The sequence below is a fragment of the Thermobia domestica genome, chromosome 1 (genome assembly GCF_964235325.1).
Source record: "Thermobia domestica chromosome 1, izTheDome1.hap1.1, whole genome shotgun sequence".
Lineage (NCBI taxonomy): Eukaryota > Metazoa > Arthropoda > Insecta > Zygentoma > Lepismatidae > Thermobia > Thermobia domestica.
The window spans coordinates 314,899,834-314,927,518 of NC_137454.1; the positions used below are offsets into that span (position 1 = coordinate 314,899,834).

At 36.6% G+C, this 27,685-nt stretch overlaps 1 protein-coding gene across 5 annotated transcripts in view; it reads left to right on the plus strand.

Moving 5' to 3' along the window:
* The window catches only part of LOC145662490 (putative pyruvate dehydrogenase E1 component subunit alpha, mitochondrial), a 138,653-nt gene that overhangs the window by 65,489 nt on the left and 45,479 nt on the right, over positions 1–27,685 (plus strand). For all 5 annotated transcript variants that reach the window (XM_081728131.1, XM_081728111.1, XM_081728140.1 and 2 more), the window contains 2 exons: positions 15,035–15,253; positions 19,917–20,165. In XM_081728131.1, the coding sequence (XP_081584257.1) occupies positions 15,035–15,253; positions 19,917–20,165 (468 nt within the window). The remainder of the gene's footprint in view (positions 1–15,034; positions 15,254–19,916; positions 20,166–27,685) is intronic.

Genomic DNA, 27,685 nt, shown 5'->3' on the forward strand with positions numbered 1-27,685 from the left:
GTCAATAACATCCGAAATTTGATTTTTGGTAGTTCTTTACCCATGAAAGGGAACGATGTGAAACATCCAAATTTATAGTGGTACATATTGAAGACCTGTACGAAGATACCAAATGCTTATATTAATCAATTTCTAAAACTGAGTGGATGAGTCAAGATACCCCTCCCAAATTTTTTAAAGGGTGCATCAATATACCCATGTCTTATAATAGGGAATGGACCAATATACATAACCATATAATCATATAAGGTAATAGGACCTCATCCAAGGGGTGAACCAAAATACCAAACACGTGGTTGTAGTAAAATTTGGCAATTTTTTTTACGCATGAAAGAGAACAAGGTGAACTACCCAAATTTATCATAATACATGTTAGGGTCCAGTACTATAATACCAAATATATAAAATGAGCAATTTCCAAAATTTAAGGGGTGGGCCAAAGTACCCCTCCCAAAAAAATTTAAAGAGTGCACAAATGTACCTATGTCTTATGATAGGTAATGGACCCCTATACATGACCATATAACCATATAAGGTAATAGGACCTCATCCAAGAGGATAAATTGGGCCAAAAGACCAAACACGTGGTTGTACTAAAATTTGGCAATTTCGTACCCCTAAAAGGGAACGAGGTGGAACACCCAAATTTATCATAATAATACATGTTAAGGTCCGGTACTATAATACCAAATATATAAAATGAGCAATTTCCAAAATTTAAGGGGTGGGCCAAAGTACCCCTCCAGGGTGCACAAATGTACCTATGTCTTATGATAGGGAATAGACCCCTATACATAACCATATAACCATATAAGGTAATAGAACCTCATCCAAGAGAATAAATTGGGCCAAAAGACCAAACACGTGGTACAACGTATTGCTTACGTTTATATTTTGACAATTTTGTACCCCTAAAAGGGAACGAGGTGGAACACCCAAATTTATCATAATAATACATGTTAAGGTCCGGTACTATAATACCAAATGTTTAAATTGGGCAATTTCCAAAATTTAAGGGGTGGGCCAAAGTACCCCTCCCAAATTTTTAAAGGAGTGCACAAATGTACCTATGTCTTATGATAGGGAATAGACCCCTATACATAACCATATAACCATATAAGGTAATAGAACCTCATCCAAGAGAATAAATTGGGCCAAAAGACCAAACACGTGGTACAACGTATTGCTTACGTTTATATTTTGACAATTTTGTACCCCTAAAAGGGAACGAGGTGGAACACCCAAATTTATCATAATACATGTTAAGGTCCGGTACTATAATACCAAATGTTTAAATTGGGCAATTTCCAAAATTTAAGGGGTGGGCCAAAGTACCCCTCCCAAATTTTTAAAGAAGTGTACAAATATACCGATATCTTATGAAAGGGAATGGACCCCTATACATGACCATATAACCATATAAGGTAATAACATCTCATCAAAGGGGATAAAATCGACCAAAAATCAAACACGTGGTATAACGTATTGCTTACGTTTATATTTTGGCAATTTTGTGCCCCTGGAAGAAAACGAGGTGGACCGCCCAAATTTATCATGATACATATTAGGGTCCTGTACTATAATACCCAATGTTTAAATTGTTCAATTTCCAAAATTTAAGGGGTGGGCCAAGGTACCCCTCCCAAATTTTTCAAGGGGTGCATTAATATACCCATATGTTATGAAAAGTAATGGACCCCTGTATACGTCCATATAACTATATAGGGTAATAATACCTCATCAAAGGGGATAAATTAGGTCAAAAAACCCCGAAATTTAAATTTTTGGCAATTTTTTACCCATGAAAGGAAACGACATAGACACCCAATACTGATAGAGGTACATACTATGGTCCTAGGCTACCACACCAAATTTTTAGATTTGGCAATTTCCAAAATTTAAGGGGGGTGGTCCTATGTACCCCTAAAAGGGAATGAGGTGGACCACCCAAATTTATCATAGTACATATTAGGGTCCTATACTATAATGCCCAATGTTGAAATTGGGCAATTTCCAAAATTGAAGGGGTGGGCCAAGGTACCCCTCCCAAAAATTTAAAGGGGTGCATTAATATACCCATGTCTTATGAAAGGTAATGGACCCCTGTATACGCCCATATAACTATATAGGGTAATAACACCTCATCAAAGGGGATAAATTAGGTCAAAAACCTCCGAAATTTGAATTTTTGGCAATTTTTTACTCATGAAAGGGAACGACATAGACACCCAATACTAATAGAGGTACATACTATGGTCCTAGGCTACTATACCAAATTTTTAGATTTGGCAATTTCCAAAATTTAAGGGGGGTGGTCCTATGTACCCCTGCCAAAATTTAGGGGGTGGGCCAAGGTACCCCTGCCAAAATTTAGAGGGGGTGGTCCTATGTACCCCTAGGTCATTGACCCCGGCCAGGGACCATGGGTCCTGAGGCAGGGACCCAGGGGCCAAAAAGTTTCCTGAAGTGACCCCATTACTACTATGTGTCTTCCATAGATTCCACGCAAGCTTTTTAAGATCACGCAACTCATTGTCATACCAGACCGGAAACTTCTTCGATCTCGATGTTTTTACAGGAACAAAATCCTTTGTAGTTGGCTGGACAAAAGTTGTGAATAGGTCCACGGCCTCGTTGACAGGTCCTTCCTCCAACAAACACCAAGGAAAGAGTTCAATAGCCTGACAGATGTCACCCCTGGAGGCTTTCTTCCAAAGAAGTTGTGATCTATTTTAAGGGGCTGGTTTGTAGTAGTGGAGGGGAGGAAATTGGGTGAAACATCCAAGGAATCGTGATTCGGGGGAAAGAGATTTCTGCATGGAACAATACGAGGTTCTAAGTTAGAGAGAACGTAATCCAGATTGCTATTTTTCCGGGTATTATGGATATTGTGCTGACCCAGTTCAAGTCCATGAATAAAATTGTCCATGAAATAATCGTCATTTCCGTCTTTAGCGATGCCATGCTTACTGTCCTGCCACGTGACGGAAAGGTTGAAATCACCCAATAGAATGGTGTCGCTTGTAAGTGAGCCATGGCAAGATTCTAAGATGTACTGGGGAGTGTTCTTCTGCGGTCTTTAGAAGCACCCAATAAACACAGAGCTACACTTTGGAATGAAAACTTCCACCCAAACAAGTTCACAATTCCATTCAAGATCCAATATTCTCTTGCTCTTCCACTTATTATTTATACAAATCATCACTGCACCTCCATGAGTTATGTGGTCTTTACGATAAATGGAGAAATTATTTGAGAAATTAAGTTCACTGTCGTTCACTGATTCACTGAGTCACGATTTAGCCACTGCAAGGCAATCCAATTCCATTATCTCGCCAAGGTTGATTGAGCAATCGAGTAATTTGCTTTTCATACTACGAACATTCTTGTAATATATATTAAAAGCACTGGTAGAGTCTGGACCAGGTGGACTAGGGTTTACGTGAATATCACCACAAAGCAAGAGAAGACAAAAGAGAATGAGGTACTGATCTTTGGTTTTTGAATCATGCCTTGTCACACAGTCACTGGTAGTTCCTCTGACACTTTTAGCAGTAGCTAAGAAAGCACATGGCGTCTTCTTGGTATGCAAGCAGCAGCAATGTAATAGAAAAATCTTTCCCTACACTTCAGTCCATGTTTCATTGCAACACTTCACTTGGGAAAGTCACAGCACCGAAGAAACATGACGACACCAGACCACGCACACAACCACAAATAAAGGTAAAAGGCAAGAGCACCACTTTGCATCGACCTGGAGCCTGACGCCATCTGGGAATATCTGTAGTATCTCTATTTGCAAGAATTTCGTAACTTTTCTGTTTTTCCTTTTGATTTCTCGCCATTCGGTAAAGGAAGTACGATGTGTGTTGACATACTTATTAACGAAAATCATTTATATTTCCTTCCAATGATTAAATCCTGTTTTATGCCATAATGCAGACTGATGACTTAATGACAAGAGAAGAAGGCAGCGAAAATAAAACGCCGACCTTTTAAAAGAATAGAGAAACTGTGAAAAGTCACTTTCTCACCACAATCGTACCCTGTTTCCTCTTTGAAACAAACGTTTGTTCACTGAGCGATTATTTGCAAGTAGAAAAGTTCCTTATTAATTTGGAAATACATACTTTGCACCCAAGCATGTTACTTATATCTTCAACGAGGTCAGACAACAGGTAGCTCCTGTGTTCCTGTAGGATTTTAAAAGTCCAATGTCAAGTTGTTCAATCATCTGTAGTATCAGTCCTAGATTCCATGTCAGTAGATCTGTTCTTCTAAGTGTGATCGATGTCACCATTTATAAAATTGTCTGATTTTGCTGTGCGATCCTTTACCATGTAAGTCATATTCAATTTTTGTCCTCCTCCTGTTACTTACGTATTTGAAGTTGATCCGCCTTCGTAATCTAACGTGCCAGGCCGAGAAACATCGGATAAGAAAATTAGAGATTTTTGAGGTATTTGCTTCGATCTTCTTCTGTCTTTCTCTCTTCCGATTCTGCAGCCACATTTTTCTTTCTATATTAATAAGATTTCATTACCTTAACCCCTTCCCTGTGTTTGGAGTATTATTACGCCAACGGTCAACCTAAAACTTACAGCGTATTTTCCTGAGTGAAACTCTTTCCGTAGTGTGTAATTTTTTGAGAACTTCTTCGCAAAGCTTACAACATCAGTTTAGTGTATCACGAAACACATGTTAATCCGCTCAACACAGGCAAATTAACTACACTGTGTACGGGAGCGTATTATTACGCCCGACAAAAATAAGCTACAACGACCAGGAGCGTATTATTACGCCGATCACTGAACAGAAGACCCCAGTCAGAAAATTACACAGGGAAAGGGTTAAAATACAAAAAAATTTGCACTTAAACTCAGCTTGTATATACTCTCAGTGACTTCACTCCTGACCTTTTATAAACATTAAACGATCCAGAGTATGAAACAACACACTTTCTTCCTTGTGTTCTAACTCGTTAGACTATAGCGAAGTTGATCATTCTTTAAACTGATGGTTTTAATGGTACATTACGTCGCTAAACTTTTTTTGTCATAAATAGTTTGCAAAAATTAATCCCCTTTCAACAGAAATGCAGAGTTTTTCTAAAATAATTTGTTTGGTAATTCTAACAGAGGCTGTAAGAAGAATAACTATTTCTTCAAGTTTCATCATAAATTTATGTTATTCTTCTTGTTCTTCTCGGGAAAATGACGAGGATACAGTTTTTTATCACCAGTGTTATTCACATCTACTTTGGTAAAGATGAACGTGATTGTTTAAAAATATACTATATGCAATAGTATCACATATACTTCTATTTTCATATTTATATTGTCAATGTAAATAGTAGAAATACGAAATATCAATATCAATATTGAAGTTTTAACAAAAGAGACACTGACCAAAGCTTAAAACCCTTTTTATTTAAAATTATAATTTGTAACTGTTTCGGATATCTAGCATATCCTTCTTCAGACAATATCGAAAATAAATGAAAATAAAGTGAATTTTAAGCTTTGGTCAGTGCCTCTTTTGTTAAAATAATCAATCCAAACCATGAATAGTCTTACTATCAATATTGAGATACTTCTATGTTTCTTGTAGTTTCAATCAAATCAAAAGATCATATAGGTTTAATCGGGAATAAGGGCTGTCTTACGCATCCTTTTGCATTGTTTGCTTAATGTATGGCCAAAAATATCTTAAGGATGTGAACTGTGGCACCTTTTACGTACTGCGAGCAGTGGCGGTTTTAGCGGGTAGGCACGGGCCTACCCAAAAATTTTGAAAAATATATAAACACTAAAAGATATAATAAAATGTAAATATATTTTCTACTTTTTATATTAATGGTAAATAATTATTTAATAAACAGCTTCAACTACTACTGTAAACGTAATTTCCTATTGACATTAATCAATCAAATGCGCATATGTATCTATATGGGAGGAAGCGGGCCTACCCAAAATTAAAATCCTAAAGCCGCCCCTGACTGCGAGCTTTAGAATGTTGGAGGTGAACTACTGGAAAACTGAATAAAATTTTGTTGTGAAATGACTTGTTACTAGACCGAAGTAAGTTTGCCTATTTTCGTTTCAACTACAGTGTCAAACGGCTTTCTTGCAACTGAGTCAATCAATTTTCCATTTCTGTGCAGGTAGCTTTTTTTTTTCTCTTTTTGTCACATTCATTTTTACTGAAATAGATGTAAATAACACTGTTAATAACAGAACTATATCTAGTCATTTTTCCGAGAAGAACAAGCAGAATAACATCTAAAATTTACGATAGAACTTAAAGAAATAGTTATTCTTCTTACAGAATCTGTTACAATTACTCAAGAAAAATTCTCTTGAAGAAATCCCTCCCTGGACAGAATTCCTCGTTTGGAAAGATTAGGCAGAACGATAATTCCCGTTCTGCCTAAAGATAAGATCATTTGAAATATTTTCTACAAAGTGTTGGGGGTCTTTTAGGCCGAACGGGAAGACACTATTAAAAATCTTGCTATTTTGGTTTTTAAAAGATTTTGAATTCTTGTTTTTAGGTGCAAAAGAATAAAACAACTTACTTTCGACAAGATAAATTTTCAAGCAAAGTATGCAATGCAAGATGGAATGGAAATAAACCTTTACACGGCTGTGATCGTCACAACAACGTTTGATCAATCGATTGCCAACGATTTCATCTCGACGTCACACCACGTATGACAAAGTCGATGCTAATTGGCTCTGGCTGATTAAGGAAATCTAATACAATCGTTACTTGCATCAACGAATTTTAAAGTTTGTAAAAAAAATTAAAAAGACGATAATAGTATACGACCTTGATGCAAAATTGCATCCCCTGATTTTTTGAATACCGCGCCTAAGTTCAAAATTCTGGATAAATCACTGCTCTCTAGCTTCCGCTCCTGTCATAGAACAGGCCTTCAAACACCTGGCCTTAAGTACAATGTGATCACCAGTGGCGGCGTTTGGACGTTAAAAGTGGGGGGGCAAGACATGATCTGAATATTTGTATGTCAATCTTAGTTTTCCTGGTTGTTTCTAACACTTTGTTTCACGAAAGGCTGTATAACTAATAGGATACTATATTTTTAAGTTAAAATACTGTATATCGTATTTCATATTTTATTAAGTAAATTGACAAAACCAACGCAAGTAGGTACTAGACCTTTGTACTCTGAAATAACGAAAATGTAAGAAGAGATTTGATTCCTTGCTCATGAATATCTTAAAATTCTGTCTGGAAAATTGTGTAATCAGATTATTTAATAACAAATTTGAAAACCAAATAAATAGAAATAACAATATTAATCATAGTAATGAATAAGGAGTCTTGTTTTGTAGATGCTGTACTGAAACAGGGGATAATTGAACAACTTAATTTTTAATTCCACACATGCTATTAAATGCATATTATTACTCTTAGAAAATGAAAGACAGTAAATACTACAAGCATGTGCTACGACATTTAAGCAATATTTGCTTTTGCAGCTTCCCGAAGCATGTTCGTTACCACTAGGTGTAGTTTTCACTTTCTTGGAACACATCAAAAGACAACAATACTTAGAATCACTCTACACTTTAGCTATACAAAATAATCCTAAAACCTAGAATTATGTTGAATTCACTAAATTTAATTGTATATACAGTTAAACCCTTAACACACACGACTTCACTCGTATATTACATTATAAACAATGGAAAAGGTAGAAGTTGTTTCTTATTACGCTCTTTTTAATCAATATTCCTTACTTTAGAAAGAAGATAAGACATTTTAGGAATTGTCAGTTTTTGCGCAATTAAAGAATAACTTGTGAAATACTTCTTTTTTTGCGAAATGTTCTCTCAATTAGTTTCAAAGCGGCTAACTGACATATCGAGCCTTTGTAAGAAGGGGATATAGAAGCAAAACCTGCTAAATTCATTTTTGAATTTTGTCTGGGAACGAAGAAAAAGTGACGCCCTCATGTTTTCAGAATTGTTGAACAACTTTATTTGTTTAATGGTTGATTTCACTCATTTGTATTAAGTAGGGACCTCTAAACAAGAAAATTGTTACAGTTCTGAAACATAAGGACATCACTTTTTCGTTTCCTGACAAAACTGAAAATGGATTTAGGAGGTTTGGCTTCTATACCTCTGGATTGAAAGTATACTCGAATTGTTGTGCTCCAATAGGTTAATTTTAGGTTGTTTTCCGTCGCACTTAAAACGCAATTCCTGTAGCTTTCTTAACTTCACGGGTAGACAACCAATACGTACTTACGCAACGGCAAATGTTACATAGCACCATTTTTCTTATGAAACAGTAATACATACATAAAATTTATATTTACAAATGAAACTACGATATATACATTAATGGGTTGCTTCAAAAAAGTGGGGGGGCAACTGCCCCCCTTTGCCCCCCCTAATCGCTGCCCATGGTGATCACACATTTTTCGTGTCTCCAAACTTTGCCTTGCGACGCCCATATAACAAATTATTATAAAGAAAAAATAAAAGACTTTATTAATGCACTTTACAATTTAGTAATTTAATAACATCTGATGTATGTATACTTTATCTTTTTTGCAAGTATTTAAAGAACGAATGAATATTCTTAAAGTTCATTTTAAACTGATTTACCTCTGAAATGTTACTGTGGAAGTATCCAGGGGCATACGCAGGAATTTATGTAGGAGTGTCTATTTTTTTTCTGTGAGAAGTGCATATTCTATATGAGGATAACTTATATTAAAATTTGTAAAATTGACCCTAAAATTAGACTGAATCTACAGAAAAGACAGAATTTCGGGGGTTCTGACACCCAGGATCCCACGCCCAGCGTAGTCTTTGGAAGTATGTATGAGAAGTCACAAACAAATATGTACACTCATGTCCAAAATTATTATCTATAAATATGTTGTTCTAGGAATATAATTTGATAACGAATTCGCTCGGTATTTCTTATAATGTTAGTGTGTGTATAATTGGCAAAGACATGTATTTGGAAAATTTCATGTCAAAATAGCAGTAAATAAGAGCAATAAAACGAAAATAAACTTTTCTTGTCCATTTAGCAACATTTTATTTTACTCATTATAATTTTCGTATTTATAATTCTTTTTCTATGAAATTTGCCACAAATATACATTTCCCGATTATACACATAGTATCAGTATTAAAAGTACCCTGCAAAACCATGATCAAATTATATTCTTACAAGAAAACAGTTATAAATATGCGACAATAATATTGGATATGAGTGTACTTGTTTCACTTGTCATTCAAATAAATAGGTATAAAATACAATAAGCAGAGAATAACAAAATGTTGAAGTATAAAATTTCAAATTTTATAATGAAATAAACAACATAAACACGAATTTTCCTCGTTTTTACTAGTCTCGAAGTCCGAAGATTTTGAGTCAATTGTCAATTCATCTAGGGTAAGGTTAAGATGGAGATTATTCACAGAGGTGCAGTAAATTTGATCCTAGCTAAACTTGCGGAACTTCATGTATATTTTGAAATTCCCTTCTGGATATATGTTTAGCAAGCGCGTCTTCGGCATCAGATACCACTGTTCCATTCATTGTGGGAGCATTTGTGATTCGGATGCTACGTTGAACAGTAGGAATACGTCTTCGTGCTAAAAAGGAATTGCCGAATGAATTACTCATTTGTTTTAGAAATGGTCGAAATAAAATGCGTATTTAAAGTTCAATGCATCATGAAAGTATTACCATGTCTATTTTTTTAAAAAAATATAATAAATATTATAAACTCCTATACGAAAAACGAAGATAGCTAACTTTTCACCATTATTATTATTAAGTATTTTGCCTTTTGTCAGATCCTGGGACTAATGATTTTTTAAATTTTTTTTAATTTTAGGTTTGGACCTGGAAATGTTTCTTCCCCGTTTCCTGATCTTCAACTTCCTCTTTTAACTCCCAACATTTCTTTTATTTTTCAAATCATCATCAATTGTGGTCTTCCTATTCCTCACTATCCTTCCATCTTTCCTTCTCGGTGTGGAGAAGACAGTTTCTTCACAAGATGTGTATCTCGTATCCATTTCAAAACATCTTTATTTGTTACTCTCTCTGTCCATTTTATCTTCTCCTTCCTCCAACATCACATTTCGAAAGTCTCTAAATATTTCTTCTGTAGCTTCCTTAATGTCCAAGTCTCTGAACCATACAGTCCAATGCTCCAAATATAGCACTTGATCAATTTCTTCCTTAGTCCAATACAAAGTCTGCTAATTAAGAGTAATCTTTTCTTGTTGAATGATTCTTTGAAATGGTCGATCTCTTCAAGTTCTCTTTCACCATTACGTGGTTTCTATATCCATTTCAAATTACATTGTTACTTAGTATATATGTTAATGGGTATATAACCGAATGATTTTTACAGAATCGATTAAGAGATTCAAAATGAAGAAGTAGCTCAAACAGTGTTGATAACATCGATTGCTTTCCACTTCTTGAATATCTTGAATTCTTTATGGTAAGTAATGTACTAAAATTAATTTCAATAATCTGTATGTAAGGCATTTACTGCATACAATATATGGTTATGCAATGCCAAATTCACTGTTTTCTGTGATATATGTGCCTCAGATCAATTTAAAGAATGCTTTCAAATTGAAAAATCACTACAAGTCCTAAATCTGAGAGTGTTGCAGGGAAGTAAGGGAAATTCGGTTTCACTCCCATTGCCAGATGAAGACACACTTTGGATGTCTTCAAATGGATTTGCAAGCAATTACCACCTGAGAAGTTATTACAAATGTGTTATTTTATATACCTCTAAATAGAGAATTATGGTTGAAAAATTGAATGACAAGTAATTACGTTGCTTCCTAAAAGTACTGGAGAGGATTGAGGAAAGCCTTCGGGTCTTATCCTAAACGAGGGAAAAATCCCAACCTACCTCCTCACGGGAGAAAGCGGGCAACGTCTTTGGTGGCTAAAGTAGGTGGGGACTGACCGACTCCCGGGTAAGGAGTCAACCTCTGTCAAGTGCCAACGGCCTTCTCGGAGGGCGGATAAGCGGGTAGAGGTCAGGGCATCTTCTTGTCTTTAGGAGAGGAAACTGTCCTAAAAGGCGGATGAACCACGAAGTGGAAAGGAAATAGGAATACTACCACATTATCTTTTTCCCAGGATGGACGAAGGAGGAGAATAAATAAATACGACGGTTCGTCCTGAGGTAAAACATTCCGGAGATAAAATAGTCCCCCGTTCGGATCTCCGGGTGGGGACTACTCCGGGAAGAATCATCAAAGGAGAAAATAATAACTTTCATTTCAGCATGGGTACCTGGAACGTACGGACTCTATGACGTGCGGGTAAACTTGAAAATTTGAAAATGGAAATGGACATAATGGGCTTGAGTGAAGTAAGATTGCCGCGAAAAAGTGAGACAGTGTCGGGAAATTACAGAATATACTATTCGGATGACGTTAAGGGCTAGAATGGTATTGCGATAGCAACGAAGAACGAAGTAGCAAGAAATATAACCAAAGTGGAATGCTACAGTGACCGATTGATGTTTGTGAAACTAAGTACAGTGGATATTGTGATACTGCAAGAGTATATGCCAACAACTGACCATGACAAAAATGAAGCAGAAGTAATGTATGATGAGATTAGTGACATTTTGCATCAGGAAGAAAGAGGCAAGGTCAACGCCATAGTAATGGTAGACTTCAACAGCGTAGTAAGAGAACGAGCTGCGAATAAGACAGTAGGACCATTTGGACTAGGTAGAAGAAACGAACGGGGTGAAATGCTTATCGATTTCTGCAGACAACATGACCTGATGGTGATGAACACGTAGTTTAAGAAAAGAAAAACCAAGCTATACACGTGGAAAAGTCCAGGAGATAAGAAACGCTACCAAATAGATTACAATCTTGTAAAGCAATGTTTCAGGAATAGTGTACGAGACGTGAAGACATTACCGGGAGCGGACATCACAATCTCCTAGTGGCGGAAATGCAAACCTGGGTAAAGTCGATCAAGAAAAATGGAAGAAGAAATCGAAAATGGAACTTAGAGCGACTAAGAAATATCGACAGCGATGTGAAAGAATAGATTGAAGAAAAATCTGTGCAATGGGCAATATAGTCAGCAATGTAGAAAATAGTTGGGGAAAAGTTGAACAGATTCTACTAGACACACTCCACAATAACATTGGCAGGATGGGAAGAGCACCGAGAAAACCCTGGATAACTGAAGCGGTGCTTAAGAAGATGAAGGGACGCAGAAGGGCAAAAACCACGGACATTAATAAATACAGAAGGCTAAATAATGAATTGAGAAGAGAGGCAAACAAAGCCAAAAAAAGTACATGGAACAGATATGTGAAGAGTTAATGGAACTTCAACTCATGGATATGATCTGATGTGTCAGAAAGCACAAGAATTAGAAGGGAAAGCTAACAAAAGTATATGAACGTTTGGAATCGAAGATCAACAAAGTCATGTGGTCACTGTTCATCAATTAATCCTTAGAATTTGGCAGGAATACATAAAAGATCTGTATGATCAGCAGAATCGCCCCAAAGATATTGCGATCGAAGCAGAGAGGAAGAGGTGAATGATGAAGAAAAGGACCCAGTATATTGAAAAGTGAAGTACTACAAGCAATCAAAGACATGCGAAGGAGAAAGGCCACTGTAGAAGACTACACACTAGTAGATTTGCTCAAGGGATTAGGAGACAATGCAATGAAAGTATTGACTTCGCTTATTAACAAGATCTATCTGAGTGGAGAATGGCCAAAGAATTTTCTTGATGTTACGATGATTGCATTGTCCAAGAAAAAGCCAGCAAAGAAGTACAGCGAGCACACAACCATTAGCCTTATTTCCCACACTGGAAAGATTATTGTACGCATACGGAACAGACGGCTGGAAAGTAAGATAGGATAGGTATTAGAAGATCAGTTTGGATTCCGGAAAGGAAAAGGCGCCAGAGATGCTATTAGTTCATGAGAATTATATCAGAACGAGTTCTTGATGTGAAGGAAGAGCTATGTTTGTGCTTCATCGACTGGCAAAAAGCTTTCGACCGGGTCAATTCGACGAAACTTCTGATAATACTTAAAGAAATCGGAGTCATCTGGAGAGACCGGAGTGAAGTTGCGCTTGACTGAAGGAGAGACCAGTAGCGTGGAGATCGGAAGAGAAGTCAGACAAGAATGTTGTATGTCACCACAATTATTCAACATTTACAGTGAATGTTTAATGAAGGAAGCATTAATGGAAATTGGGGATATCAAGATTGGAGGGTAGATCATTAACAATATCAGGTATGCAGATGATATCGTTTATTACAGCTAGAACCGAAGAAGGACTACAGGAGATGATTGACAAATAGTTGATACTGGAAAAATATATGGAATGGAAATCATCATCGAAAAGTCGAAAGTCATGAAAATATCCGAGGAAACACGTCCTTACGGATCAGAGTAGAACAAAAAGAACTTGAAGAAGTCGAGAATTTCAAGTATCTGGAAAGTATTTTGACGAGAGACGCTTAATGCACCAAAGAGATTAGGTCAAGAACAGCCATAGCCAAAGAAACATACAACAAGAAAAGATCACTCCTGACTAGCAGGCTCAATGTTGGACATAGGAAGAAGTTGGTCAAGTGCTATATCTGGAGCATTGGACTGTAATGTTCAGAGAGTTGGACATTGCGGAAGTTAGAGAAGAAATATTTAAAGAGCTTCGAAATGTGGTGTTGGAGGAAGATGGAGAAGATAAAAGGAACAGAGAGAACTACAAACGATGTTTTATAAGTGATAGGAGAGAATAGGACACTTCTAGCCAGCATCCTTCTTAGCAAGACCAATTGGATTGGACACATCTTGCGAAGAAAGTGTCTTCTTCATAACGCCATAGAAAGAAAGATGGAAGGTTGATTGATTGATTTTTAGTTTAGCGTTCCTTTGAGCAGCGAAGCTATATGAGACGTGGACCTACTGATTAGCGTGGAATCCGAACCACATGAGCTCCCGCCGGGGAAAGATGGAAGGAAAGCGAGGAATAGGAAGAAGATGAACGCAACTGATAGATGATCTGAGAAACAGAAGAAAATATTGGGAGTTAAGAGAGGAATCTGAAGATCGAAAAACGTGGAAGATAGATACATTTCCAGGCCTAAATCTAAAATTAAAAAAAAAAAACTCTCTAGTCCCAGGACCTGCCGAAAGGCAAAATACTTAAATAATAATAATAATAATAATAATAATAATAATAATAATAATAATAATAATAATAATAATAATAATAATAATAAGTAGTAGTTACGTTACGGTAGGTCTCAAAATTGCTTTTCCAACACTGAAATTTATTTTGTTGTTTAGGTAACTTACAGAGAATTATGTTCTTTCTTTCCTACTTCCAAAGCAATTCGTCCAAATTGATCCTACAATTCAAAAATACCTGAATATGATGAGAATGGGTATACACTTTTGATTGCGACAAAGTCAAATTGTTGGATTGATAGGATAGTTGATTTCAACTTTAAAAATTCTTAATCCATACCAGCTGTATCCACTTCTGTTTTTTGTTAACGTTCCTTTTCAACGTCGAAGCGTATGAGACGTCAACCCCCAGCTTAATGTGAGATCTGAACCACATGAGATCCCACCGGTAATCGAACTTGGTACTTCGCACATAAGGTACATATGCTAATCATATAGCCACGAACAATTTCTTAAAAAGTTTGAAACGTGTAGAAAAAGTGCACACATTTAATCTAGTGGCAATATTAAATCGGGAGATTAATCTTGACTTTAACTCAAAATCAAGTGAATCCCAGAATATTGTTAGTTATAATTTGACATTCCTTTTTCGGCATGAAACCGAAAGATGCAAATACATAATTTAACATCTGATCCTAACTTGTTCCCATAGTTAATCAAGCCTAGTTTTTAAGTATCATAGCAAGTTTCATGTTTGGTTTAATATTATATTTTATCTCATTGTTTTATGGTGTTCTTTATAATTTTACCCCAGGAAGCTGTAGGTGTTGGTCTACACACGGCACTACGTAAAGGTGATCAGGTAATCACTTCTTATCGTTGTCATGGATGGGTTTACTTAATGGGAGGCTCTGTTTATCCAGTGATGGCTGAATTGATGGGACGAACCACTGGTATCTCTAGGGGCAAAGGAGGTTCTATGCATATGTACACAAAGGACTTCTATGGTGGAAATGGAATAGTGGGAGCTATGGTAAGTAATGTCCATAAACTAAATATTAGTTTTTATTTCATTAAAGACTTGCCGTTATAGTAGACCATTACGATACATTACAAATGTCGTTCGACCACTGCGACGCTAAATGCACCTAGACGTTGGATAGTAGATTGCGCTCATCACAATAGCGTGTGAAGAGGTTGAAGCGGGAGATTCATTCGGAAACATGACCGATTGCCACTCAGGACTCTAGTGACAGTGTTTACGGAGCCACTATATTTCAAATGGTTAGTACGAGCTGATGCAAAGGCATGAAAGCTGCTACTCGAGTATTCATAAAGCACACATAGAACTAACTATTTTCACTCTTTATTTCATTGTTAAGATAATGACGAGACGGCATCCACTCTAAACTTAACCGCGTCATCCGCCACACTGGTGACCGATCAGGCTGAAAATTGTAGTGTCGTCGAGCCCGTAGGGGTCGAACTCAAACGAAACCACCGGTAGGACTTTTTGGTTAACGTTTGGTTTTAAGAATACTACCTCTATCCTTGCGTAAAAGGTGAAAGCTCGTCGAATAGTCGCTTCCTCAATCTCACAAAATATTACGGGGTTCCTAAGACAATGTCAATGCAATAAATACAATAAATAAATGTTAAATAATTTCTCCCTGGATCGCACCGATAGCTGTGATCTAAACAAGGAGCGGTGTGATTTATGAGACTAAGGTCAGAGGCTACGGCCTCAGCAAAAGAGCGGTCGTTCAATCTGAGGGTGGCGCAATGAATCATTAACCCAACAGAGGTCATATTACAATATTGCAAAAATGATAATTAGAATTTAATTGCCCGCCGTGTTGTCAAATTATACGCATGTATAGTTAGTTAAATACCTAATAAATATTTATAAATAAAGTGGGCCACAAGAATGGCGATAGGAAACACATCCAGGTTTCGTACATCAAAGGAGAGAAGTCAAACACATCCCGATATCAATGATTATATCAAGAGAGGCGGACGAAACAATAAGGTACGAGTACGCCTCGTCAGAAATAAGAGGGTTCAAGCAAATGGGCAATTACAGCTGGAGAGTAGTTGAACGACCAAACAGTTAGAACCAACGATCATTGTAACTCAATTAATTAATTTACTAGGGCTTAAAGAATATTCATTTACGTATTAAGTATTAAGCCAAGTGAGGAAGCGACTCCCCTGGTCAAATGAAATATTACATTACAGATACCATATTGAAAATCGCAAGGATAGGAAGACGGTACGTTGAGCTAAACATGAGAATGACGAACACATGATTTACACTAAGATGCACTTCCGTACCAAAACCCTCTTACACTACTCACTGGCGACACACAACACTATTGCGAATCGAATTACACAAATTTGTCATAGGTGACGAAATTCACTCACTCACTACAGTAATTTCTTGAAGTCAGAAAACTGGGAGCGGTTGTTGATAGCCCGAGCGGATTGGCTGAAAGATGTTAGTTCTTACCTGTAGGTGGATGCAGAGAAGAGGTCAGCAACAGGCGTCTTAGTAGAGACAGAGTCTTGACGTACCTGGTCCAGGTGAGGTTCTTCGAAGGGAGGATAGAGGTCCCCTGGAGCCAACAGGATTGCGATACTAGACTACTTGTAGAATTCACCCTCGCGACGATCCACCGTAAGGTGTCTTACCACGTAATTCGCAGTGTATGGTCCGAGTGGAGGCGTCTCTACTAGATTTATGGTGAGGTTTGGGATTTTCTATCGGTCTGTTGTAGTAACAATAATATTACAATATTACAAAAGTGTTGATAGTTGTTTATTGTCGAAGAGTTCAGTTTCTTTACAGACCGTAATGACAGAAGATTTAAGGATCACAGGTAAATCACAAATCAAGATCAAAGTTACAGGTTCCTAAAGATTAATTATTTAAACGTAGGTGTGGCATTAAGGGAGAATCAAGTCGACATCAGAAAATAGTGTATCGTTCCATGAAAGTAGGAGCGGAAGCAAGTAGTTGAGTCTACGGAATATTCCAGAATATTTAGGGCGTTAGTGAATAAGTATACAACAGCTCTCTGGTTGAGCCACAAGAAAATATACTTACTATACAAGCACATTTTGAAATCCAGTTTTTAGAGGCGGGGGTGGTAACGGTCATCACGCCTTATTAACATGACACATCACTTTTCAATTTTTTCGTACTTCACTTTACAAAACACTAGCCCAGGAGATGCGATCACAATTAGATGCACTAGCCAAGAAATATACATAGTTTAACATATCGCTGAAGTAACTGAGTAACAACTCTGCAAGGAGTGCAGAGTACGGGAGTACGGGTTATGTGCTCATCGCGTAGTTCGGAGGTAATGAAACTCAAGGGATCTCATTCCTGAGGTTTTATGTGTCTCAAGTTTGGGTGTGTCATTATTGCATCAGGTTGTGCAATAGTTAGAAAAATTTCTTTAGAAGCTGATTGGATGTTGATGAGGTAATGGTTTGGACCACTTGGTGAACTCTGATTGGCTAAAGGTGATCTCATACTACTTATGATAGGCGCGCGACGATTCTGATGACTATGAAAGTTCCAAAATGCACACACCTTCACAAGGGTAACACTCAGTAAAAAGAAAAAGAATACAGACATGGGTTCCAACTAAAACCAGTTAAGATTGCACAACATTATACAAAAAGGGGGTGGCACAAGTCACCACCAGTGCTCGGTTCAAAGGTCAGTTTAGCAGCTGCGAAAGTATGAAGTCAGCGCTAAATATAGAATCTGAATTAATATCAGGAGTAATACTCTAAGAGGGTTTGGTAACATTAACGTCAGACAGATGATTCACCGTAAAACAGAGAAGTTATTTCAAAAAGGGGAAAGGAGAGAGAAAAAGAATCTTATCATATCATAGTTGGTTGTAAGAATTGAGAAGGGTGTCTGCAACGGAAGTGAGGCAGACATCTCTGAATATCTATCGTCTTTACAAGTGGTTTAAGAAATAGTTATTCCACCGGATTCGTAAATGAAGAAGTTTAAGAATAAGTCTTGGCGATACTCGCATAACAACTGATTTAAACAAATTCGCGTAATGTATGTAGGGGAGAACTTGTCGTGGATGTACAGGGTGTTTGCAAAAACACCGCAAAAAGTTTGGTCGAAATTTTAGCCACGACAAAATTTTTGTATGGTTTCCAAGCACACACGCAAGATTCATCACTATCTAAACTTTCCGTACCAAAATTAATTTCGCCGCCAAAAGTATCATTTTCTAATTGCCGCACTACGTACTAAAGCAATAACGAGCTACATCTTCTAATTAGATCTCATAATACAAGTAAACAATTCATAATACCAGAAAGTGATATCCCATTCTACATTTTCAAACTATTTCTAACATCCAAATTCATAAACAGTAACTGTACATCTTTCCTTTTCCACCTAAACCATTTAAATTTAGTTTACTGTATCTTCTATACAGTTTCGAAAGAGTTAAACTATAAGGATGTAAATCACAAAAGAGACAAACTCAAATATTAAAACTTCAAAAACGAGATTGTTATATTGGAACTAAACACAACGTATTGTATCTTTTTGAGTGTTTTTAACCTCTATATGCCATGTGTACAATTGCAAAAGCACTTTCAGCTTAAAATTTTTAATTATAGTTATCAAGCAGCACTTTCTTCTATTCGCCTACTTTTTGTTCATGTCTTTTGGCAAACGATTAAGTATGTTGTAAGAATTAAATTTGCCCAGGTGATACAGCCTCCAAACACTTCCTTTGGATGGTAAGTGTAGCTAGTATGTCGGCTGCCATCTCCGGTATTTCCAAGGGCGCCCATCATGGGAGACAAGGTGGGGCGCTTGCCCCCCTCTAGAGAAAAATGTACTTCGGAAGATCAAAAACCCAATAGATTTTTTAGAATAGTTACCGCAAAATTTGAGACTACATTTAAAATGTCGCTTATACTTGCTCCCTGGAAACCACAACATGGGCGCCCTTGGTTATTTCTGCTTTTATAAACCTTTTAGCTAAAGTGTCTCTTCACATTCTTGATCTGAAGTAAACACTGGTCAATATTCTCAATGGAAATCTAAACCAAGACTATGCACATCAAACCCTATGTATTGTAGGCATAGAAGCACTACAGACGTGTCAGTGTACAAACTGTCCTCTAATTAGGTAGCTTTGCCGTCTAAAGCAGAAGACAGCGCACCTGTCGTCTGCTGATAACTTCTCTTGAAAGTATTCGACTGTTGCTATGTCTCGTAAACAGAGCCACACGCACACGCCAATAAGCAAACGCCGCACAGCCGTAACTGATTGGACAAGTTCATAGGTATATGCTAAATTGCAACGCAGCAATAACTTCAGGTGCTTGCAAGTCAGCATGGATAAACAAGTGGGCGGGACCAGATCGAGAGTAACAGCTTCGAGACATCAGATGATAGTAACTAGTAGTCAAAAATTCAAATAAAACAGAAAAAAGGGAAAACAAGGGCCTATAACATTTCAACATGGCATACAAAACAAAAGGTAGTATTCTATTTACTTATTTCTTCACTATTGTAAAATTACAAAATGTTGGATTCTTTAAATTTTCGTGGAGCCTTTCAATATATCTATCTATATTTTGAGCCTAACAAGTTTCTCGTAATTCATGCCAAGGAGATTTAAAGCTCTTTTTCATTTCAGATTCCTCTTGGCGCTGGATTGGCACTTGCAAATAAGTATCAAGGTAAACCAAATGTCTCCTTGACTTTATATGGGGATGGAGCTGCTAATCAAGGTCAGCTCTTTGAAACGTTTAATATTTCAAAACTATGGTCTTTGCCAATAATATATGTGTGTGAAAACAACCAATATGGAATGGGAACAGCTATAAACAGATCATCAGCTAATACAGAGTACTACACCCGAGGCGATTACATCCCTGGATTATGGGTAAATATACATTATTTTGTTATCATCATATACGTGAGATTATCTTGCACAATTTACTAGTCTCTCACGTTACCAGTTAATATTATTTTTAGATGTATTTTTGACTTCCATATGAAAACCAATATATTGTTTCTTTTAAAAGTTTGCAAAAGTCATCAACATAAACATTGGGAAAATAAAATATATCGACTGGCGGGGGGAGGGTGGCCAAATCAAAGAGATATGGTAATTTCTATTTAACTAAAATGCACGTCAACCTCCAGTAGGTTGTTCGGTAGCTAAGTTCTAAATTTTCGCTGGAACTGATGATAATTGCCTATTCTCCTGTGATTTCAGCATGACAAAAAAAAAAAAAAAAAAAGATTTTGTCCTATAAACGTTCTTTAGTTTAACGTCCCACGTTATGCTCCGAGGAAACGTTCATGATATTAATGAACGAAATGGTGGAATGAATAAAATAGGAGACTTTAAAACCCTACGCACACAGCGCTTGTCCACCACTTAACACATTTGGCGAGAATTGGGGTCGAACCAGGGATTCCAAGTAGCAGAGGTGAGCACTCTATCACTGAGACAACGCGACTCCTTTTTATATATTTTCGTTTATACGGATTTTTAAGAAAATTGGATTTTTAAGGATTCTTAAACTCTTTAAAAAGGCGCTTATTTTTATTAAATTAAGATAAAATTTTTATATGTTGAATGTAAAGTATATTACATTAAAGTTAAAAAAATAAAATAAGTCTTAGAATCAAAATCCTTTCAAACACGTATGTTCAACAGGCCCTCCTGCTTGTTTACTACTGAAAATCCCCTAGAGATTATACAACCTTATTCACAATACGGAAGCGATGGTTGCATATTCCCGCTGTTTAATAAAAGAGTATGAATTAGCATATTTTCATAATGAAAGTTAAAAAAGAAAAATGGACGATCTAAATACCTGGGTTTTTAAAAACGATTTGAAACTCAGAAATTGTCCTGAAACAAAGTGGTTAGCACGTTTAATACATTGTTTATGAACCCTACACATACTACTTAACCCTAGAAACAATTTTAAAAACAATGCTTGGGGGCATTCGGTCGAAAAAGTGTAAAAGCTTTTTTCAGGCCAGCCACCCTGAATGATGTTTATCTGGGTTTTCCTCATTCACACCAGGCAAATGCCGGGGTGCTACCTAATTTATAGGTCCCAGGCCGCTTTTTTCCTTCCTTTTCCCCGGATAGTGTGTTCGCCGAGGGACGTCATCCCTCATACGTGACGGGCTAAATGGCCATAGATGCTAACCGATATGGAATATGGTCTGTGCTTCAAACTTTCCCCGTTTTAATTCTGTCATTTTTTTTTCTTGCTATTGTTAAAAAGTGAGTTCCTTCATTGCGTATGGTAGTCTTAATAAAGCACAGCGCCTAACCACACTTAAGATATATACACTCCATTTATTCGACGCATGATAGCAGCTTTACTGCTTCTCTACAAAATTATCAATGGAAAAAACTGACTCCAAATTATTGGTTTCTGTTCTCAATTTTCGTGCACCTTCCCACCTTACTCGCAGTCATATGTTACTAACATATGTAACATTCAAACATTCAGACTAAAAATTATACAACGTTCTTTATACTTCAGGCTGGCATCATTGTATAATATTTATCGTCAGATGTTGATATTCTTCACTCTGACAATCGTGTAAGAAACAAACTAAAGGCTCTGTAAATGTGACACACACCCACACATACACACACACACACACACACACACCACACACACACACACACACACACACACACATATATATATATATATATATATATATATATATATATATATATATATATATATATATATATATATATATATATATATATATATGTTGGTTCTTACATACTTTTTTTTACTTTGTTTCAGTGTAAAGTGGACATAGATCTATATCTGAAACATATAAATAAATAAATAACTTCCTTTTGTGTGTCTAATGTAACTCCTTCTTCTCCTGATGCATTTGTTCGTTTCATGCTCCTTTAGATACGACTTCTTCTTGCAGTATGGAGAGGGCATCTCTTTTTCTTCTTCAACTTCACTTTCTTTCACTTCCGGTTCATCGCTTGAATATATCTTGCTGTAGAATGATCGAATCTTCTTCATGTTCTTCCTCAGTTTTCAATGGTTGTGACGTGCTCTTTTTCTAGCTTTGATCTACTTTCATTCATTCCTAGGACTCTGCTTTTGGCTTCCTAAATCCCATGATTTTTTTTTTTTTACTAAGTTATTGTTGAACTTTCTTATATGTTCTGTAATACATTTTCGTATTGTCTTGCAAAGTTCCATATATTTTATTTTGGATGTTACGTTGTCACTACTAATCTTCATTTCTCTTCTTTTCCTTGTCAAACGTCGTGTATCTTCAGGGATTCTCTTCCCACTCTTCTTCGTTCCAATATTTCCCATTTCCATAGCTTTATCCGCCAACATTTTCGTGATCTCCGTCTTACTTTCTGAAATGTTCATATCCTTCGCGAAAACTCTTTTTAATTCCAACTGAAATATGTTGTACTCTTCTAGGAGAATTTTTTCTTATTACACATTTTTATCATTCTACAAGCTTACTTCTTTCGATTTTGATCTTCATGAGCAGTTTGCACCTTACAATTTGATGATCACTTCCTGTGTTGAACCTGTTAACAACACTGTAGTCTTCAATCACGTATCTTCTGCTTGACATGGTGTAGTCAATTTCGCTTGTCCTTCCACTTGGATGTCTATTCTGCAACGCTTTCTTAAAGAATGAATTCATAACATATATTTACTCGGCTTCGGTAAATTCTACTAGAAGTTTTTATGTTCGTTTCATTCGCCATATCCCAAAGTTCCAATTGGTTTTTCGTTTGGCACTTTTTGTCCTATTCTGGTGTTGAAATCTTCCATGATTACCTTTTTAAATGTTTTTCTCTGTTATTAAACTCTCTAATGTCTTCGTAAAATTCTAAGTGGCTAAGCGGTTAGTATACGCGCCTTTGGTGTAGGAGACCCAGGTTCGATTCCCGGCGGGAGCTCATGGTTCGGATTCCATGTTAATCAATAGATCCCGTCTTATATAGCCTCACTACTGAAAGGGACGTTAAACTCAAAATCAACTCAACTCAACTCGAAAAATTCTTCCACTTCCTTTTCTGACTAGGAAACGTCGCGGGGTGTCACTCTGACTTCATATTGATACTATGCTCAGTCGACTCATTTTTTACATATGAAACAATTAGGCAACCGGAGAAACCCTCGATCGCAGACTGTTTGAATTCTGAGCGTTAAAAGTTCAAAATTGAACAGATTTAGCAAAAAGTTTGAAGTAATCATTTCTTGAGATAGACGCTTCATTTTTGGTATCGGGGGGTTTTCTTGGTGCCCAACACAGTAGTAAGGTCATAACGTAGGTATTTTACAAGATAAGGGCACTTTTGGGGAGGAGTGAAGGGTAATGGCGTCTTATAACTAGTAAAGTGCCTCCCATTTAGCTCACACGGTTGATAGGCTAAAATAATGTATTTGCTACCCCTATTCGACTATATTGCCATGCAAATATCACTTTCCTGTGTGGCCACCTTCAAATTGAGCAATGACATTTGTCTCTGAAATGCTTTGCCAGGCGTGCAAAATTCAATGAACGTCGTGGTATTTATAATTATTTTTGTGATAATCTACATTATGATGTTCTTTCCCTTCTTTAGGTAGGAGTTAGACCAATATTTTCTCAAATAGCTCTGTCACCAATGTGTTGTTTTACCCGGATCAGATGTCCAGCAAAACTTTTGTACTGGGGCGCACTGTAGTATCATGTGTGGAAAATAAAAAATCAGTTTATTGTTAAAATGAAGTTAAGCCAAATAAATTATTCATCACAGACTTACACTGATAGTGCATATGAATATCAGTTTACAGCACCGGTATTTTATTTATAGTCAACCACGCGGAATTGACGATTCAAATAGCTCGCGCAGCGTCATGGCGGCTGGCTGCGGAATCATTCTGAGTGGTACCTCGAACCCTGTCGGCCTATACGTATGCAATGCGGATGGAGATGTTTCAATACATCATCGCTAGTCATGTTTTGTTATTTTCCAGCGAATTGGAATGCCGATTATGGAAAAATATTGGTCAAACTCCAGGGAAATTTTTAAGATATTCAGCGACAAATAGGTCAAAAAAATAAAAAATACAAAAATGATTAGTGGGAATATGCGCTCAAAGTTGTGAACAAGATGGCTTCTATTATCAAGAAAAACGCTCACAGACATCGTCGTTAGCCGATTATGTGTTTTTAGGGCCCCATTTCTCACCGAAAATCTTAAAATATTCCCTGCAGTTCGGCCACTATTTTCCAACAACTACCATTAAAATTCTTTGATATATTTATGGATGAGATATTGAAACATCGTCTTCCACAGTACATAAACACATACGATTGGGTTCGGAGTTCCTTTTCACGTTAGTTTCTTGGCAGAGCGTTTAGGAGATAAATGTTATTGTTCAATTTGAAGAGGCCTCACAGGAAAGTGATATTTGAATGACAGTAGTCAAGGGTGGGAAATACATACGATTAGCCTATCGACCCGTTGTGCCAAACAGGAGGCAAGTTGCAAGTTGTAAGACGTCATTACCATTCACCACCTCTTCAATTAGTGCCCTTATCTTGCAAAATGTGTATGTTTTGACCTCATTATTGTGTTGGGCACCCGAGAAAACTCCTCAATACCAAAAATGAGCAGTCCATCTCAAAAAATGGTTACTTCAAACTTTTTACAAAATCTGTTCAATTTTGAATTTTTAACGCTCGTAATTCAAACACGTATGGATTGGATCAAGGATTTCTTCGGTTCTCTAATTGTTTCATATGAAATTGAAAACGACAGATATTAGTGTTGAATTCATAGTTTTCGAGGTCGCTGAGTTTAACGGAATCAGTTTTCATGATGTTTAAGTTCATCCTCACCCCTTGGAATGGGCGTGGGAAAGAATTATTCTGGTATTCTCTCGCGCTTGTGCGCGACGCACGGGTTGCTAGTTTCATTTCTCTGGTAGCAATCAAAAATAACGAATATCACTTTTACCTTTCATATAAGAGCAACATTACTGTCAAGAGTTAAGCATCCACGTACAACATATCCTCAAAGAAACATTTATGATCATAAAATGGGATCAAATTTCGACAGGGCCGGCGCGAGGGGGGGTCGAGCCGTGCCACTGCCCAGGGCGGCAAGTCTAATGGGCGGCAAAATTTGAAAAAGAAACTAATACTATCAAAGTATAATGCTTCGTAATAGGCCCACATGGAAAAATAAAATTGTGTTCACCTGAGAATGTAATTGAACTTACTTCACTCACATTCAGGAAAATATGCACTCAGGAAATTCAGAGCATTCTCCCTCATTTTCAATTATCAAACAGGTATATCGTTCAATATTTCCTTTGCAGCGGCGTATATAAGCTTTTTCAGTAGGCTGGATAAGATTATCAAGGTGTCTTTTATATTTTTTTCTATTCAGCAATGTTTTAACACTCCACTCTTAAGTATGCAAAAAGTAAACTCCCACTTGAGACAGGCCGTTGTAGTCTATAGCATCTCGAGACACGCCGAAGCACATTACAAGAACCTAATAGAACGACTAGTCGCAATAATACAGTTTTTAGGTGAACAATGTCTATCGTTACGCGGAACATCGGAAAACTTTACACAAGCAATAATGGAAATTTTCTGAAACTGGTAGAACTCTTTGCAAAGTTTGACAGCGTCATGGCCGAACACATCAAAGAACCGTGGGAGACAAAATAAATACCACCATTACATAGGGAAAAATGTCCAAATGAAACTTCAAATTCTTAGTGAACAAATAAATAGTAAAATACTGTCTTCGTTGAGAGCTCAAAATATTATAGTATAATACTAGACTGTACGCCAGATATTTCTGGTAACAGAGCACATGACAATAATCGTTCGTTTTGCACAAACTACATACAGCACGAGGCAGAGGATGAAGCTATTGAAGTCCAGAAACAAGATACAAGATTGATTTTTATTACAAAGTTCTAGACGTGATTGCGTTAGTTTTAAGAGAAAGGTTTGAATAACTTAAACATCACAGTCAGTATTTTTATTTTCTTTATGATATAAGTAATCTTAAAGATATGCCACCTGAACTTTTGTGTGAAAAGCGCAGTGAACTTGCCAGCATTTTAACACACGAAGAATAGAAAGATATTAACCCCAGGGATTTGAAAGACGAACTGAAAGTGTTATCCGCTATAATTAAGCCTAAAAGTTCACTAAAAGAGACTAAATTAATTAAGGAACATGACTGCTTCCAATGTCAGTGTTGCACTTAGGATTTTGTTAACCTTACCAGTAAGAGTGGCAAGTGGAGACAGAAGTGTTTCGAAACTTAAGCTTATTAAAAAACTATCTGCGTTCTCTCATGTCTGAAACGTGCTTAAGTGGTCTAGCGATGATATCAATAGAACATGAATTGACTGAAACATTGGACTACGCGAAGGTGATATAGGAATTTGCTCATATCAAAGTAAGAAAAATTTCTTTCAATTAAGGATGTTAAATTTATGTATCTTTATTATGATTTAGTACATTACAAAGCTTATGCTAATCACTTAGGTTTTGCCGTAATATCTGATTCATTATATTATCTTCGTGCTCCATACGCTATTGGAAGCACCTTTTGATAAGCTTAGAGATTAAAATCCTTAGTCATGACTAAATCATATATATAATATAATATAATATAATATAAATATTTTCTGTATGCTCTGCTGTATATCACAGATATACAGAAAAATGGAGTATACTGAATATTGTGTCATGTATGGAGCCGTTTAATTATTATGTAAGCATTCAAGAGAGGTAGTTCAATTTTTTATTTTTCCATTTGATACATGTTTTTAAATGGGTCATCTTACTTTATTGTGATACTTGAATGTCTTCTGTCAAAATAAGGTTTGCAGATTAAAGGGGCGGCACGTGAAAGTACCGCCCAGGGCGGCAAAACTGGTAGCGCCGGCCCTGAATTTCGATATTAAAATATAATTTGGTAACTTTCTTAAGGACGGATTCACTAACGTGTTCCTCTTTAGGAATAAAAATTTCGAAAATACGCCATGTCTTACAGTACAACTTTTTTCAGTATGAAAATACTTGTGATCGTAATTTTTTAATAAGAACGGAAAATTGCACTGATTGATCATCAGTAGTGCCCGGATTTTCATGCACAAACAAACTCCAAAATATGCATGTAAATATGCAAAAAAAAAATATATATATATACACTAAAATATGCATTTAAAAATTAACATATGCACTGAAATATACACTAAGAAAATAAAATGTCAATTTCTTACAAAAATATCTTATCTTAATGACATCTGTTGCAATGAATTATGAACGTCTTCCTTAGTTTTGCTCCTATGAACTCTCTGCTTTTATCAGTGAGAAACGTTTTATAGATCGAAAAGTTCCTTT